At 49.3% G+C, this 18,120-nt stretch overlaps 2 protein-coding genes and 1 long non-coding RNA gene across 9 annotated transcripts in view; 1 reads left to right on the forward strand and 2 right to left on the reverse strand.

Moving 5' to 3' along the window:
* The window catches only part of FANCC (FA complementation group C), a 196,702-nt gene extending 193,363 nt beyond the window's left edge, over window positions 1-3,339 (reverse strand). For all 5 annotated transcript variants that reach the window (XR_014161344.1, XR_014161345.1, XR_014161346.1 and 2 more), the window contains exon 1: window positions 3,320-3,339. The gene's annotated coding sequence lies outside the window, so the exon portion shown is untranslated. The remainder of the gene's footprint in view (window positions 1-3,319) is intronic.
* PTCH1 (patched 1) overlaps window positions 1-16,461 on the reverse strand; it is a 110,213-nt gene extending 93,752 nt beyond the window's left edge. The window contains exons 1-2 of one of the 3 annotated variants that reach the window (XM_081880923.1): window positions 15,801-16,461; window positions 1,259-1,451 (exon numbers count right to left, since the gene is read on the reverse strand). In XM_081880923.1, the coding sequence (XP_081737049.1) occupies window positions 1,259-1,451; window positions 15,801-15,863 (256 nt within the window). In that variant the 5' untranslated portion in view covers window positions 15,864-16,461. Of the gene's footprint in view, window positions 1-684; window positions 706-1,258; window positions 1,452-3,066; window positions 4,096-15,800 lie in introns of those variants that run through there. The other 2 variants (XM_081880922.1, XM_081880924.1) reach the window with 2 other exon arrangements.
* Window positions 7,915-15,792, forward strand: LOC309352550. Its single transcript, XR_014161362.1, has 4 exons — window positions 7,915-8,352; window positions 8,409-8,441; window positions 13,410-13,500; window positions 14,665-15,792. It is a non-coding gene; the product is annotated as an uncharacterized lncRNA (long non-coding RNA).
* Window positions 16,462-18,120: the final 1,659 nt, after the last annotated feature.

Raw genomic sequence — 18,120 nt, forward strand, 5'->3', positions numbered from 1 at the left:
TGGGGTATATGTTGCCCTCCATATCTTGCTGGACCCATCGTCTCTAACCATTGGGCATGCTAGCTGGGGCAGATGAGATCTGGAGTCCAGCAATATCTCGAGGGCCACCTCTGTTGTAAAAGGACACTTCATTTCTCATCTCCTCATTCTTCATGAAGCAAGCCAGGCTTCCATCTTTTATCTGAGATAGGATGATGAGTGGGAAGAATTAACTGCATTCTCGCTCAAGACAAACCTGTTTCTGAATAAACTGCTTAGTCTATAGACTTTCTTCCCAACATGTTTTTTTTAAAAGAAAAAATGTTATTCACACCAAATACCTAGGTTTTGGGTACCTCTGAGAAAAGCATCCCTTTAAAAACAAAACAAAACAAAAAACAGCAATGGAAACCTTCAGTGAATAAGGGCATCCAAAACACTAACCAATCCATTTATCAAATGCCACTCAGGAAAATCAGATAAATTACACAGACACAGACACACATTTTCCACATTGTTCAAAAAGCAGATGTTCAACAACTAACATTAAAAAGTATATCTGGTTTTTAAAAAACCCATTGCCTTTAAAAACAACGACACCCCCCCTTAACTTTCCCCCCTCCCCGCACCGGAGATCAGTAATCTCCTTTGCAAACATTCCAACCTAGTTCCAGTCTGTGCTTCACTTTTCCATTTTTTTTTTACCTTGAGACAAATGTTTTTCCCCCTCAAAGCTGAAAGCTGTCCAAAAAAACAGGACCACACACAAGCACAGCCCTACCGAGCTGTGCTGATCACGTTCCTCCTGTTCCTGCTGCTGCTGCTAAGGACACACACACACACACACACACACACACAAAATGGCGGAGGGGGTGGGCTGCTTTCCAGACAGACTTTCCTTTCATGCACTTGAGAGGAAAGAAATAGTCAACTCACACAACCAACCCCCTGCCCTAACACCATGATCTCCTCCTCGCAGGACACACAGGCAGAGACAGAAGGAGATTGTTGCAGACTTGTGGGGTACCCAGCGAGTCTCCCTTCTCTGTCTCTCCTTTACCACACACTGTAGCCCCGCTCCCCCCTCCATTTGCACCTCCTAAAACATTACCCTCCAGAATGGATTACAACTTGTGTACAGTCCATCTGGCCTGCAGCCAGCATGGTCCGAACAATGAACTATCCCCCCCTTGAAGAAACCCACACACCCCTCACTCCCAAAAAATAAACTTCAATTTCAGCATGGAAAAAAGCAATAAGGCTACGGATCAAACCTTACCTTCCACCCAGAGCTCCTCCACATTGGTTTCGAGATTGGCTGCTCTTAATCCCACAGCAAAAGCCCCGAATATCAGAAGGCCAACCACCAAAAATTTCCCACAGTTTTTCTGAATGTAACAGCCCAGTTTAAATAACAGTCTCTGAAACTTTGCTCTTAGCCACAGTGGTGATTTTCTTCCAGTAGCCTTTCCCTGTAAGGCAAGGAAAGGTTTTGTCAATGAAGGGCCTGTGGACACACACACACACACACACACACACTGTGGTGAATTATTGCCAGTAAAGAACATAATATACCCACACAAAACAATAAGCATTTTTTCCAAGCATCATAATGTGACAGTAACTTGACAGGCCAAGGTATCAGGCAGTCACCTCTACAAAATATTTCCATATACACAGTTGCTCACATACAGAACAAAATACATTGTGAGGTGGGGTTTCTTTTTTTTTTTTTAGCTGATAACTACCCTGTTCATAAATCAGTTCAGACTGTTGGATTACATCACAACTGGAAATGTATAAAAGTACACACTAGATCTCATGCAGCCTAGTCCCTTGCCTTCTCCCTAAAAAAGCCACTCGATTAATAATAATAATAAGTGGGTAAAGCGGACATGGAGCATGTGATTTTCAACAGACCTGTCAAGGGGTGGGGGGGGGGCTGGGGGGGGGGGAGAAAGAACATTTTCCTGTCCTGTCCTGAGGGGCTTTATGGGGTGCGTGGCAAGAGGAGCCCTACTTAATCACAAATTGTTGCCATCATTCATTCCTTGCCTTCCCCGGCTCCTTAAGCCCCCCCACTTCGTAGTAAACTCTCGGCCCACGTGGTCCACAGCGCCCTTAACATCACAAGCTCATAAGAGTTATCCATTTCCATACGGTTTGGAGACGCTGTGTGATCTGAATTAGGAAGCAGAGCAGCCATCTGTAAAGTTACGACAATATTTGTGGACGGAAGAGGGCAGCCACATGGATTTCTTGCTCCCACCCCCACCAAAAAGCCAATAATAATAATAATAATAATAATAATAATAATAATAATAATAATAATAATAATAATAAAAAATCTGCTCACTTTGAACTCCCCGCCCCCCTCGCCTTCGGTAATCCCTGCAAAATTCCCTTTTCCAGAATCGCGAGTCTCAAGGCGAAGCGAGAGAGCGTGCGCGCAATCTTTGACCAGAACCGGGGAGATTTAAGGTAGCAATTTGTTTACAACTTTCACTCTGCTCTCTTGCCGCTGGAGGTGAAGCACGACATTCGGTGAGATTTCTTTGCTATGGAAACTTAACCCGGTGAATAAAAGCAAAGCCTGTGTGTGTGTGTGTGTGTGTGTGTGTGTAAAGGGGGCTGGGGGGAATGTGTTAGGTAGGAATGTGAAGTATTGGAATTGATTTTTTTCTTCTCTGAAACTTTTGCAGAGCTTGGACAGAAAATTAAATCCGAAGGGAAGAAAAGGAAAGAAAGAGATGTGGGGGGAAAAGGGGGGGGGGACCCAGAGATCACCAAGGAGGATGGGAGGGAAACAGAGAAATCATCCCGGGTAACTTTAATTAGAGATGTGTAAAGCACAAACACAGACTCCAGAAGAAAGTGGCTTCGAGGCGGGAGGGGGAAAGCAGGACTCCCCCCCCCCCTCTCTCTCTCTCTGCCACTAAGGAGCCGCGGACACCCACACACCCCCTCGCACACATGCATAACTAACATTCTCCCAGCGTTTTATTGGCGACTCTTCCCTTTCAACCACCACCACCCCTTTCGGAGAAAAGGAAATTCCGGCGAGGAAGCCCCAGCTCGGGGAAGCACCTTGGCTATCTGCTCCAAGGCGAAGCCTGCATCACAGTAGCTCGGCCGCTGCAGATATTCCGGGTCGGGAGGCGCGGCGCGTCTGTTCCCGCCGGTCCTCCTCCTCCGCCTCCTGCTGCCGCTTCTCCCCGGCTGATCCGGCTCTCTGCAGCCGCCGCCGCCTCCTCCTCCTCCATCGCCGCTGCTGTTCTCCGGCTCGGAGGCATTAACAGCTGAGGCCATGTTGCCGCCGCGCAGCCGGGGCTGCCGCCGCCGCCGCCGCTGCTGCTGCTGTTGTTCTGGCGACCCAGGGGCTGCGTCCCGCGCGGTTCCCCCCAGCGCGCTGCTGCTGCTGCTGCTGCTGCTCCGGGGCGATCCAGCGGGACCGGGAGTGGGCTGGCTCGGGGGCGACGCTCTGCTGCTGCTGACAGACCACTTCTTCATACCGCGTTGGCTGCTGAAGTTGCTGCCCTAGCTGCTCCCGGCGAGTCAGACCCCGAGCCTTCCATTGCAACATTTCGTGAGGATCCGGAGGTCGCCGCCGCCGCCGCGTCCCACATCCAGTGTGCGAGGGTGAGCGGGGCCAGGCGCTCTCGGCGGGCTCGCCTTCCCCCCGCCTCGTCCTCTCGGGCTGCGGTCGCTCTCCAAGGCTCCTCGCCGTCCGGCCGCGGGAAGAAAAGCCAGACTCCCCCTCCGGTCCTCCTTTTCCTCGCCGAAGCAGAAGGGGGCTTGAAGGGAGCCTTGATCTCAGCGCTGGTGGCGGCGGCGGCGGGGCTGCTGCTGCTGTTGCTGCGGCTGCGGCTGCGGCTGCTTCTCCTCGGTCTCGGTGGGCTGTATCATTCTGTCTGGGTGCAGCAACGCTGTCTCTTAAGATCTCCCCGGGCTCCCCGTCTCTCCTCGAGATGCGTGTGTCTCTCGCTCTTTCTTCCTCTGCGTGTATGCAGCAGCAGGGCAACAGCTCCCTTGCTTCAATCGCTGAGATGAAGGAGGGGAGGAGGAGGAGGAGGGGGGGGGGAGAGAAGGCACTCTCTCCATTTGGATAAAGAGGAGGAGGAGGAGGGGTGAAAGGGAGAGGGGAGAGCGCGGGGAGGGGGGGCCGAGAGAGAGAACTGAAATCCCGCCCCTGGGGCTGTCAGATGGCTTGGGTTTCTGGCCTGCGATTGGCTCGACGAGGGCAGAAATTACTCAGCAAACATGACTATTATTAGCTGCTTAGCAACAGCTCACCAAAGTAGAGAGACCACCCAGGCAGGCGAGCCTTGTGTGTGCATCTCCAACTTCAGGGGAGCCGTAAAGAGAGCCAGTCTTCTTTGCATGCAATACTTCCATTAAGGAATGCTTCTCTTTTTTTCCTCTCTCTCTCCCCCCCTTCCTCCTTTTTTTCTTTTCACGAAAGTGTGTGTGTTAAGCAGAAGGAAAGACCGTGGAAGGCGGCGGCGGAGGGGGGTTTAAGGGGGGGGGTGGGAGAGTTGCGTTTAAAAAAACTAACATACTGTACTGAATTTCCTCACGATCGACCTACTAAAATAAATCTCGGTTTATTTATTCCACCACCACCACCCCCTTTAAGAGGAAAGCGGGACCGTGGGGTTGGGGGCAGTGCGGAGAGAGAAAAAGGAGGCTTTAGCGATACCCGAAGCCTTTAAAAGAAAATCCCTTTAGAGACACTTTGGCCTCAAGCTGCAGCGAATACTGGGAGGTCCAAGATGAATTCCTAGACTTGCACAAATAATGACAGGGGGTGGACACTGCGGTGCGCAGAGCCAGATATTTCTCTCTCCTCTTTTTTTTTGTGAACCGAAAAGAGAAGCCTGCGTTCCTTACAAGAAAACAGGCAGCTGTATTAAGAAAAAGACCACAATGAAACCTTAATACTTGAAATAACAGATTGAAAAGCTGAAAGCAGGCAAGTTGCTCGCTTCAGGGCTGGGGGCGGGCGATCCAGTTTTTATAATCCTTCAGAGCAAAAGTCTTGCTGGCGGATGCTTTAAAGCTCCAGACCGCTATAGAAATAATTGCACCACCTCTCCATATTTCCTCGTGTTGTTTTTAACATCAGTCGCGATACACGCGCGCGTGCGCATATATGAAACCGCATGGTGTGGTCTTTAATGTGGGTTTTTTTTTTTTTTTTTTTTGCGGGGATAACACGATTACCGTCCTCGTACGTGGTGTAACCGGAATATCATGTTTCCCTTTTATTTTTCAAATGTTTAGTTTGCCCAGAGCGAATTTTCTCCCGTGCGCGTCCTAGTTACTCGACCGCCGCCGCCGCCGCCGCGACCCCGAGCAGAATTCAGAGCGTGGAAATTCTGCCCTGCAAAAAGAACGCGAGATCCTCGTCTCGTATGTATGTCCTCCTCCCGCCACCTCCGTGAAGCCGCCTTCCCTCTCTCTCTCCCCCCCCCCCTTCCACTTTTCGGCTCGGAAAAATTACAAGAGTTTTAGTGTTGGTGGAGGGAGTGAAATGGGAGCGTGTTGCTTTAAGGAGAAAGCTTGTGTGTATTCATTGAGGGAAAGACCGGGGCGGGGGCGGGGGGGGTGGCAGCAGCACCGCACATTCAGAGAAAAGGAGGCCGGCCCCGGGGGCGGGCTGAGGCTTTCACGTGACTGACTGGCTCCAGGTTGTGCAAACGAGGCTGGGCTTCCCCTCCGCACCAAATCTGGCTGCCGCAGTGCCGCCTCTTCGCTTTAGCGCGCAGAAGGCGAAGCGCACGGGAGTCCAGTCCGGCTCCGAGCAGCTAAGCGGGAAAGGAGGCACCGCGCCGTCCCACCCCTTTCTCCCCCCCCCCAGAAAAATGCCAGACAAGCCATAGTACATTCCTAAAGGAGGGCTCTCCCCTCCACGCTGCCCAATAGCAAGCCGCGACCATTCCTGCTAGCCAATGGCGAGGCGACAGAGGACTTTTCCATTCAGTTCTGCGCTACATTTCGGGGGGGGGTGGCGTTTTGCTGCGCCAGCCGGGCTCGGGGGATCAGAGCGCCGGATTCACGCCGGCCTGACCCTGATCTCAAATGCTCAGCGGCTCGCTCTGCAGATCTTTCTCCGAAATGCGGCTGTTGCGGCGAAAGAGATGTCAGGTTATCGGTTCCTCCGCCTCCCCGGTTGGCACCAGCGGCAATCACGCGAAAAAGCGCGCTGGTTTCTAAAGAAGTCTCGTTCCTCCCAAGGCACGTGTTGACTTTTTGCAGAGAGGCAGTTGCAAGGCGAGGAAAGCTCCTGCTAATTATAAAAATCCCGTAAGGATAATTAAATGGGGATGGGGAAACTAACTGGGAATTGCATTTGGGCTACGATCCGCAAACCGCTTCCTCCGGAGCAAACAGTTAAATAAATCCCAGTGGAACTACGACCTTGCTTGTCGACATCAGAGGGTGGTTACTGGTGTCGCGGTGTCTATTGTTCAAGAAGTGGCAGTTTTAACCATTTGCAGGCTACCGATCCGCATCAGCCGCTAACGCAACGCAAGGGGTTTGTGGGTTGGTCTGAACGTGACCATTTGTGCTCTGCAAGTAACCCCTCGCTGGGGAGAGGCTGTTGCGCGTGCTCAACCCTCACTGTCGCCAGATATGGCTGGGAAAGACTCTTGCCTGAACCCTTGCATAGCCGCTGCCAGTCAGTGTCGGCTTTGCTGAATTAGATGGACCAATGGTCCGAATCGAATTGTTACAATACCGATGAGACAAATACACCAGTCAATGGCAAACCTTTATTCTGAATGTGGCGGTGATTTGGAATAACAACCCTACTCCACTTTCACCTTGTCAATCACTAATGCGGATTAAAATGCCTCCCACACACGCGAAAGCACCTATTGGAAATCAGGCTGTGGTAGTTACAGCACGTTAACCAGTCTCGAGTAAAGTACCAGTACTTACTGCCTGGAATAAAATTGGCGTGGTGCATGTGGGAACTGGGAAGGCAAAAACAAAATACTGCTAGATACAGGACTCGCGGGATAAAGCCGTGTATAATTCCCCGAAGCAACAATACCTAAGGGGTATCCCATAATAGCATCCCTTGGTTGGCGTGCTACCACCGTCCTCCTCTTAATTCTCTGCCAGCTTTCCAAGCATCAAGAAATTCCCAGTCCTAGAACAGGGTTTACTTCCGAGCTAACATGACCAGGATGAAGCTGCAAAGAAGTCCCTCCCCGGGGCGGGGGTCACACTTCTGTGGCCCTGCTCTCCCTTTTGCATAATTCCCCATTACAGGCTAACCCCTCCCCGCCCCCTTTTCCTTTCCAAAGCCCTCGCCCTATGCCGATTAAAAGGTTGGTCCCCAAACACAACCTGGCGGCTCAAATTTAACAAGCCCTATCTTAATATATCCTCCCCCTCCCTCTGCCCCCCTCTCCCTGTGGTCTGGTTAATTTCATACACAAGAGATGAATTACCGAAGGGATCTAATTGGCCTTGTTTCTGCAATATATTGTGTGTGTGTGTGTGTCTCGGTGTAAAAGTCTCCTCTCGACGTGGGTGGTCGGAGCGGAAGACGTCTCCAATTTGCCTCCCGGCTGATGCGCACGAAAGAGCGCGGCCGCCTTCCTCGCGAGCACGTTGCCCCTGATCCATCTCTCCTCCCTTCTTTACATTGCTCCGCATTGTTACCTTTAATATGCATGGCCCGCGCATGTAGCTTGCGCCTGGGCAGCAGGATTTGTCAACTTCAAGGAATCGCGAGGCTCCTCCTGCGGATTTAAGGGAGACGGAGCGGTGTGTGTGTGTGTGTGTGTGTGTGTGTGTGTGTGTGTGTGTGTGTGTGTGTGTGTGTGTGTGTGTGTGTGTGTGTGTGTGTGTGTGTGTGTGTGTGTGTGTGTGTGTGTGTGTGTGTGTGTGTGTGTGTGTGTGTGTGTGTGTGTGTGTTTGTTTGTTTTATCGGGCTCCGCGAGCCCGGCCTGCCTGCCTGCCGTTCCTTGGCGTCTTGCTTTTTCCACGTGGCCTGGGAGAATGGAGGGACGAGGCAAGGCCTGCAGCGGGCCCAGGCCAGCCATCGCTCCAGCTGGCCTTTTCTTTCTCGCCTGGTTGCAGCGGGATCTGCATTTCATTAGAAACCTTCCCTTGGCGCCACAACAATCGCCCTTCCAAGCAGTCTCGGTGCACCGGGACCAGCCACCCTAGAGAAGTCCTCCGAGGTGGCGAGAGAACTTACAGAGTTTCGATCTGTCCTTGCCATGCCGAGGTCGTAAAGCGAGGCCTTGCAGCATCCGGTTACATTCATAAAAAGAGACGACGTTGAAATAAACCACCTGCCTTCACGTGGGGGCGGGGAGGCAAGACGTGAAACTCTTCCAGGAGTTGGCATGAGTGTGTTTGCATCCTCTTTCGTGGTGCAGCCTGAGCCAATGCGTGTTTTGTTAGAGGAAAGTCCCCGGCCTTACTCACTGGGAGTACAGGTAATTTGCAAAGCTTTAAGCGTGCAGCATGGTTTTTTTTGTCCCCCCCCCAACCTGTCACAACAACCGAAGAATGAAGTATTTGTTCCTACTGGAGAAAAGCTAAGAGAGAATGTCAGTGGCAGAGATAGGACTGTCACTGAAATGAGACCTGGAACAGACAGGTGTGTGCCTCTGTGTGTATTACAGAGACCACCACATTTTTCTCACCTCGAGAAGAGTCGCTCTCCCTTCGTCTTAAACAATGATCTGAACTATGGTTGGTCACGGCTCAACCTGTTGGCAATTTCAGGGCAACTCTGGGTAAGTACTAATAATGAGCTGGATCCAGCCATCCCCATGAAATCAATGGGGCTTGAGTTAGTAATGACTAAGGAGTCATTACATTTACCTCCGAGTAGGCCTACTGTACTTAGGAGGAGGGATTTAAGACAACAAAATCGGGACTGAGCAGTTTTAGATGTGGCTACACGCGTGTTTCTGTGCATGTATGAACAAAGACACGCGTGACTTTCCTAACTTAGTACAGGCCCGCTTTTTACACTTGAACAAAGCCCATCGCTAACAGACTTAGTGTGTTGTGATGAGATTCACCTTTGCCTGGCGGGCTTTCACTTCGGCATCCTGCAGCAGTAGCAGCAGCAGCGTCCGCGGAGAGGCTTTTGCAAAGAGCGAGCCGGGGCTTGGGAAAGGCCCCCGAACGGCAGGACTCAAGCCGCCCTCGCCTCGGCCCCCGCCCGCCTTCCTTCTGGGTCCCCTCCTCGGCAGCGTCAGAAAGGGAACCGCTCGAGCCAACTTGTCAAAATAATGCGGCTAATTACCCCTGATCTCCTTTAATGGCAAGCTGCTTCGCACGCCACAAAGGAGCGAAGGAGGGATCTGCAGCGCCTACGCGCAGGAAAGCAGGCGGGTCGCCCCGCAGAGATCTCCGGGCGAGAGGGCCACCAAAGGCCCCGAGAGCCCAAAGTTCACCAGGGAGGGAGGAGGGAGTTCGTCAGGATGGGAGGCCCCTGGGCTAAGGAGCATGGGAAGGGCATCCCAGTTAGGGAGAAGGCGCCCGTGCAAACGGAAACCCTCGGGGCTGGCGAGCCAAACCCCACAGATAGGTTTGTACCAGGGGCAGCATCACAATTTCCAGGAAAACTTGGGACTGCCTCTCTTCATTCTGAAAGAAGACCTTCTTAATGCAACAAGAAAAGGACATTTTAAAAAGCCTGAGTTTCTAGTCCTCAAGATGGTTTTCGTGGTTTGTTTGTTTTTAAAGATGAGAGTAGAAAGGTTACAAGATGGAAAGAAAGGCAGAGCAGCGTCTGTGGAAGATTGATTTTTTTTTTTTTGGCCTGTGCAGCTTTCCAAAGGTACACATAATATCTTGCACCTGGCACCTGGCAAATCCCCCGTATGACTGTACAGTGATTTAACTATAGGAGCACTGTTATCCTGTGTATGTTGTAGAGAAAAAATAAGAAAGACACCAGCAGCAGCAGCTGAAAGGGTGGCCCCAGATTTAAAAGCAGGATGCATCTGAGAAGGTTGGCAGCTATTACTCTAAGGTCTGTCCAGCTATATGGACAGTTACAGATAGGTAGCCGTGTTGGTCTGCCATAGTCAAAACAAAACAAATTCCTTCCAGTAGCACCTTAAAGACCAACTAGACGTGTGTATCTGAAGAAGTGTGCATGCACACGAAAGCTCATACCAAGAACTGACTTAGTTGGTCTTTAAGGTGCTACTGGAAGGAATTTGTTTTGTTTCAGCTATATGGACAGTACACAGTTGTATGCCCAACTCCAGAGTCCTCCCTCCACCTTCCACTGAACACTCTTACCATCCTGAGGATTAGAAACTCAGGCTTAAAACAATAGATAAATCTCGCAGTGGTGGGAAAGCTCTGCCACCCCCAGCTGTTGCTGGACTCCAACTCCCATGGCAATTGGTCAGGACTGGTTGCAACTTTGGCAATACCTGGAGGGTCACAAGTCCTGAACCACCCCCACAACATAGTGTCTTTTAAAATGAGAAAAACCAGTCCTAAGCTCTCCTAGAAGTCAGCCTTCTGACTAGGGACTTCCTACCTCTCAAAACCCAGGACTTGGTGCTGACAGAGACTACTGTATTTGGTTGTGGTTACATTGTATTTGGGGACGCGGGTGGCGCTGTGGATTAAACCACAGAGCCTAGGACTTGCCGATCAGAAGGTCGGCGGTTCGAATCCCCACAACAGGGTGAGCTCCCATTGCTCGGTCCCTGCTCCTGCCAACCTAGCAGTTTGAAAGCACGTCAAAGTGCGAGTAGATAAATAGGTACCACTTTGGCGGGAAGGTAAATGGCGTTTCCGTGCGCTGCTCTGGTTCGCCAGAAGCGGCTTAGTCATGCTGGCCACATGACCCGGAAGCTGTACGCCGGCTCCCTCGGCCAATAAAGCGAGATGAGCACCGCAACCCCAGAGTCGGCCATCCCTTTACCTTTACCTTACTTTGTATTTGGGGTTTTCAGTGGTGCTATTTTCTTTCATAATAAAAACACACATGAAATTATCTTCACATGATAAGCTGTAAGATATGACCCATAGAAAAATGAGTGATTCTGCTGGAGGGCCCAAAGTCAATGTTTCTAACTTTTATCTTTGTGTGTCTCAGGTATGACAAATCTTCATGCATTTATGTACACACACACACCATCCCCAAATATGCATTTTGGGAAGAGAGATCAGTTTTCCTTTTTAGTCTGAAATTTATCACTGTGAGCCTCTCTAAGTGAAGGCCAAGAAGAGGGGAGATGCTTGAATTTTTAAGTGTAAGGTAAAGCAGTCAGTTATCTCCTAGCTTTTCAAGAAGAGGGAGGCAGATGGTAAAAGGAGAGACCTCAGCAAAGTGAAAATGCTGTGAAAATTTGCTGTCCAGCATCATCAGCTCCATTAAAACTAAGCAGTTGCTTTTTTCTTGACTGTACCACTTCAGGCTACAGGAGTGGAACCCATTTGTGTTCTGCTTTTCTAAGAGAAAAGCTCTTGCATGTGGAAAATCACAATATTGAAGTAATGGATAAACCAATCTCTCTCACCCATACTCTTTTTCTTTGTAAAGGGGAAGTTTACTTCTCTCTCTCTCTCTCTCTCTCTCTCTCTCGTGTGTGTGTTGAGGAACTACATTATTCAGACATCACATCTTCCATCTGTAGCCAAGGTGTACTACTTGAATCCATCGTTTGTATAGACTAGACTGCCTCTCATCAGCTGATACAGGTTCAGGGGTAAGGGGCTTAATGTTTTCTTTCCTGGACCAGTCAACTGATCTATGCATTACATAAACAGAATGAGGTAGGAGGACTGGGAAGCAGTAAATTTTTGTACCATTTCAGGGTACAGGTGGAGGGAATCATATTCTGAATGCTCTCCGAAACTTCTCTTTTAGTTGCATTGGAAGCAATTTTGAAAGTGGGTAGGAATATTCCCTTATGCAAAATGAGCCTCATTTCCCAATTCCTGCATATGGTAAGCTAGCACATCAAAAGACAAAAAATGTAATTCTTTTTGATAAAGGTAGTGGTTAAGAGCGGTAGACTCGTAATCTGGTGAACCGGGTTCGCTTCCCCGCTCCTCCACATGCAGCTGCTGGGTGACCTTGGGCTAGTCACACTTCTCTGAAGTCTCTCAGCCTCACTCACAGAGTGTTTGTTGTGGGGGAGAAAGGGAAAGGAGATTGTTAGCCACTTTGAGACTCCTTAGGGTAGTGATAAAGTGGGATATCAAATCCTAACTCTTCTTCTACCCTACCTGCAGTCTGAAACAACATAGTCTAGAATTCTAGCACTTCCTAGAATAAGGCCTGAAACATACCTGAAGCAATCATCTAGCTGAAGCTAAGCAGGCCAGAGTCTGCCTAGATAAGATACTTCATCAGAACCACGTTTATGCTACTTAGGGTTCCATGATGGAAGAAAGGTGAGATATAAGGGGGAGAAACTGCAGGAGATGAAGGGTTTTGTGGCTCTCCTTGCAATGTCTAAGAATCCCAGTTTTAATCCTGTGCTTTGCTAGAGAAAAAGCTGAAGTTGCCCCGGTCAACACAGGAACATGGGAAGCTGCTTATAATGAACACAGAACATTGTACCACCTAGCTCAGTATTGTACGTTGAGTAGAAATGGGCAGCTGTTTCATTCATTCTCTGCATCCTCTCTGCATCCAACGTAGATACTCTACCACTGAACTATCACCCAATGGGTCATAGTTTTCCTCAGAAGAGCTCTTCTCCATCTTGTTCATGCTGCCTCCCATTAGGCAAAAGGCAGGTTTTAATGCCTATGATCTCTGCCAAAGAGCAAATTGGTCACGGTGTGTTTGTGTGTGTGTGTGTGCAAAGCCTTGCAATGCAATCCTATTGACCCACGGCTGGATCCACACGTTTACTGGAGATAGAGGCATGAGAAATGAAAAGGAAGTAAAGCAATTCAATCTCAGTGCCTGCCTTTCTTTCAGGCTGCTAATCCGGTTTAGACATCACGCCTCCATCTCTGAATGGACTGCGGCAAAGGGAGAAGAAATAAAAGGTGGGTGGGTGTGATAAGGATAAAATCAGTGAGGACAGAGATATTTTAATTCATAGAATTCTGCCCTGTCAGTTTTCCATCTGCTGCATCCTGAAAGCAATTAGGAAATGGAAATTAAAAGGGTGGGGGGGCTTCTTCCCCACTTTCCTTTCCAATACTCCCAGTGCAAATGGAAAACCTCATTTCCCAGTGCCTTGCAAGAGTATTACAACTCTGTGCCACAATCTGTAAATAAACGAATAAAAAAATCAGATTGATGAATCAGAAAAGTTATTTCCTTTTTACAGAACCTTACTTAGGTGTGTGGATGTGTCCATTAACCGAAGTCTCTGGGGATGGCCCCCCGCTCTGGTTTTATTTTTAACTACCTTGAATATGTACTTCCAGATTTTTATTTTATTTTATTTTATTTTGTAAAGAAACCCATTTTCCAGGAAGAAAGCCCAGACTGTCCTATGGAAGCTTCTGCAGACAACAGTTCCATTGATTTCTGAAGGACTTGGAACACAGGTACACCTAGTGAACACACCATGCCCTGTAAACTGTGGACTCACAGTTTGCTTGAGGAAAACAGAAAAGAAACATGGGAATGCAAGCCCACTGTTGAGAAGTCCCCTGTTCTAAACGGGGTACCAACAGCCAAAGAGGAAGTCAGGTTGCACAAAAGCCAAGGTTAGGTTGGAAGGCTCCAGTATCTAGCATGTTTAGAACGGTTCCCAAACGACCCACACTGGCAGTGTGGTCCAGAGTAGAGGACCCTGGAGAAGGGTGTCTGGGTTCCAAGCCTTGAGGGCACCCACAAAACTCCCTGTGTGGCCCTGTCACTGCCTTTGCAATAGGAATAGGAACCTTTGGCTTGCCCGATGTTGCTGGACTACAACTCAGAGAGCCAGTGTGGTGTAGTGGTTAAGAGCAGTGGACTCGTAATCTGGTGAACCGGGTTCGCGTCTCCGCTCCTCCACATGCAGCTGCTGGGTGACCTTAGGCCAGTCACACTTCTTTGAAGTCTTTCAGCCCCACTCACCTCACAGAGTGTTTGTTGTGGGGGAGGAAGGGAAAGGAGAATGTTAGCCGCTTTGAGACTCCTTTGGGTAGTGATAAATCGGGATATCAAATCCAAACCCCCATCAGCCTTAGCTATTCTTAGCCATGCTGGCTGAGGTTGATGGGAGCTGTAGTTCATCAACACCTGGCCAAAGGTTTCCCACTTGCTCCTACAACATCAACAGTTTTAAAGAAACAGTTGCCCTGTCAGGGCAGGACTTGGGGGGAGATGTCTGTTCAGCAGACTGAGCAGGAGGGTCCTGAAACACTGCAGGGCTGGCTTTTCACACTTGGCAGTAAATGAAGTAATTAATATTGCCCTCTGAAGGACGGGCGCCTCTTAAGACCATTATCCCCAGAGTCTGGAATGACACAACTACATCCCTGTTTTTAAAAAGGGAAGGGTTACTGATACCTACCACAAACCTCACCTACTTCCCTGCCTCTACCATTCCCAAATGGACTTTGTTGCCATGATTGATGCATTATGAAATGTTAGTCCTATGCATGCCACGCCAAGGTCTGGGGAGAGTGTGCTGGGGAGTAAGGGATCAGTTATTAAATAAGAGGTGTGCAAACAACCGGTAGGGTTCTCCTTTTTAATCACTGGTTTTCTATTACCTGCCAAAGTTTGGCTTCATGTTTCATGACGAAAACGTCCCATCCTGTCGAGGTGACAACTGTTAAATCCTAAGCTGTAAAACGTGGGAGCGTCTTAAACGGGACGTCCGACGGATCACTGCCACTACTAACAAGCAGCGACCCTTGGCTAGATCACACACGTACACAGGGATCCCTCTCTCTGTCTCTCTCCTAGCCCTGATCACCACGACAGTAGATTGGAAGACACGTCCGGAAAGAGCCCATCTTCCCCTTCTGCTCACTACGCTTGCTCGGAAGCAAGCCCCATTCTCACGTGCAGGGACCCACAACAATCGTGTTTGAGTCCCTCGCGAAGCCAAGATCAAGCTACAAGCCGCTTACTCCAGAGTAGCCTCAGAGAAGTTGGGGGGGGGGGGATGATGCTGCAAAGCTCGTGGGAAAAGAAGAGCCCCAAACTAAGTAACACGAAGTTTGTGTTCAGACAGGGATTGTAAATCAATCAGATCCACAACTTGGCAAACTCACCTCCCCTTTTTGTTTTAAATGCCAGTTAAAGGTAATCCTGGGGGGGGGGGTTCTTTGCGGGAGGGGGTGAGAGAAGGCAACCCCAGCAGACACACACGACTTAATCCTCCCTGAAACACAACAAAATCCAACGCGCTGTCCAGCAAATTTTTCTCCCAGGGAAACAAATCTCTCCCTCCCTCTCTCTCTCTCTCTCATTCCCGGGGAGGGGGACTCCTCGCGGGCGGAAGGCAGGGTGGCGACCCTATCCAAGCGTGAAAATAGGATCCCCGAGACCCCCTTGGACGCGAATTATCACCGATCAGTTCCGTCCTCGCCACCCCCAGCGGCAGCCGCCCTCCTCGCCCCCACCGCGAAACGAGACGCTGCCTGCCTGCCTGGGGGGCTGTGTGTTCCTGCAGTGACAGGAGCGAGGCGAGGCTGCCTCCCCTCCGCCTCCTCTCCCCCAAGCAAAAAGCCATCCTGGGTTTCCTTCCTCTTGTTTCATTCCACCCCCCCCCCCCCCGTGCCAGGATTTGCCCTCTGCCAGGAGATCTCTCTCTCTCTCTCTCTGGATCCCCGCTCCCACCCAGGGGTGCCCCCCCTTCCTGTTTCATTTCCCAGCCCAGAGGCCATTTTCCGTTGCATCTCTTACTCACCATCCCCCCGCTGAGCCCCTCGGTGGGGCAGGGTGAGCTCCCGGTGGGGCTGGCCAATTTCATTCAGTGCTGCTGCTGCCGCCGCCGAGGCAGAGGACTTCGATAGGAGCACATCGGTTTTCTTTTTTTTTTCCTTTCCCTGATCCTTTCCCTGCTTGCCTTCAAAGCTCTCTTCTTGCCCGCCGCTTCCCCTCCACCTTCTCTCCCGCACCTCCTCCCGGTCTCCGAAAGGGAACAGAAAGTGTAAAATAATAATAATCCTCCTCCTAGGTTGCAGGCATTCTGCAGAGTGCTGAGCGGGCTCACAATTGCATGCCTGTTTCTATTAAGCGCTCCATCGTCCTCTCCATGTGGGTGGTCTGGCTTTCTCAATAGGCAGGACCTGTCAGGGTCACGTGATGGATCCGAAAAACTTCACCCTTTTTACAATAAACTCCAGGAAAGCAAAGTAAACCAACGTAACGTGCTATCAGCGCAGACCTCCTTGGGTAAACAGGCCAGCTTCCCCGAGATGGTCCCTGGAGTAGATCCCAGGCATGAAATTGACAAAGTGGTAACAACAGCCCTCTGTCCGTCCCCCCCCCCGTCCTCCCTCCCTACGACCCTTTTCTTCTCCCCTCTCTCTTTCCCCCTTTATGTTCATTTGAAATCATCACCCATTTCAGCAGAACATACAAATCTTCTTGGGCATAATTCGCTTTAGCCTCCCTTCCTTTCTTGTCCTGGAAGCAGAATAAAGTTGTTGGTTTTTGTTGTTGTTGTTGTTGTTGCAAGATGTGGGGGGGGGCAGGTGCTGGAATGCAGAGCCCCTTCTTAAAATAAATACAGGGTTGAATGTAAAACGAAGAGGAAAAGGGGTCCAGAGTTTTTCCTCTGATGAAATGTTTACCCATTCCACCTAGTGCTTGGTTTACAAATGTTGGACCCTTCGGGATTTATTTATGTCAATCCTTGCATTTTTTCCCTTCTTGTTCCTTGAAAGTTTCACTAGGAAGAAGTCTTTGCCTCCAAAGTGGCAAGCACACAATGCAAAACAAATTGATTACACCAATGATGGAAGATATCACTGGTCTAATCAGTCATGACTTTTGTCTGTTTTGTCATTACTGGGTAACTCACATTTTCAGATAGTCTTCTGTTTTCAGAGGTGGAAAAAGAATAAAAACACAGCCTATGGCCTATACTGGCAGCAACTGTGTATAATAACAGCATTATGAAATGGGTGGGGTTTGTTTGTTTTTAAAAGTACATCTTATTTAATTGATTCAAACATGGGAATCAGAACTGTCTTATGACAACCACCAGTAACAACTTATTATGAAACCAAGAAGGAATTGTTCCAGTAGTGCTTCAACTGTATGTTTCCTGCTGCTACTGAACAGAACATTATTTGTCCAACAGGAGCAACATCCTTATTATAAAAAAATCTCTCTTTGGCTCAAATGGAAAAAGGTGGTCATCTCAAAAACATGAAATTATAAAGGTTTGTTCTGTAAAGGTTTCTATAAGCATCACATTGATGAATTATTAGTAGCAGCAACAGAATCCTTTCCAATGAACTGAGTCCTGTGGATGGACTTGAATAGACATCCCCAGGTGGAAGTCTTTTCCGTTTCTTAATTTGATTTATTTCAGAGTTTTCTTTATTATTGCATTTGACTCTCACCCTCGTCACTGTGTCCTCACATCAGCCCTGTGAGGTACGTTAGGGTGAAAGACTGTGACTGGCCCAAGGTCAACCAATGAGCTTCATGACTGAGTAAGAATCCCCCAGATCCAATACTCTAACATTATACTGGTTCACCTTTTAACTGTGTAGCCTAGGCCAAGTCACTTTTTTTTCAACCTCAGTTCTCCATCTGTAAAATGGGAACAATGGTCACCTTCCCAGGGGTTCTGGAAAAGAGAAATACAATTTAAGTGACTCTCAATATCTTCTGCACTATCACAGCATATTGGGGAATACACACTGTTTGCAGGGTTGGGTAGGTGCTAGCCATGGTAGATGCAACATGACTCTGCAGTACTTTATGTAACTCTGTAGAATTTTATGGAACATGATGGCTGTGGCTCAGTGATACAGCACATGTTACTTGATTCAATCAGTAGCATCCCCAGGTACATGTGGAAGGCACTTCACCTGAAATCTTGAATAATGTCTGTCAGTGTAGATCAGAGATGGACAACCTGAGGTCCTGCAGCCATCACCCATCAGCCTCAGCCAGCATTCCAAATTAGGAATCATGGGAGCTGTAGTCAAACAACTGAAAAGTCACAGGTTGCCCATACTGGATGTAGACAACACTGAGCTAGACAAACC

Source organism: Podarcis erhardii (genome assembly GCF_964252035.2).
Source record: "Podarcis erhardii genome assembly, chromosome: 11".
Lineage (NCBI taxonomy): Eukaryota > Metazoa > Chordata > Lepidosauria > Squamata > Lacertidae > Podarcis > Podarcis erhardii.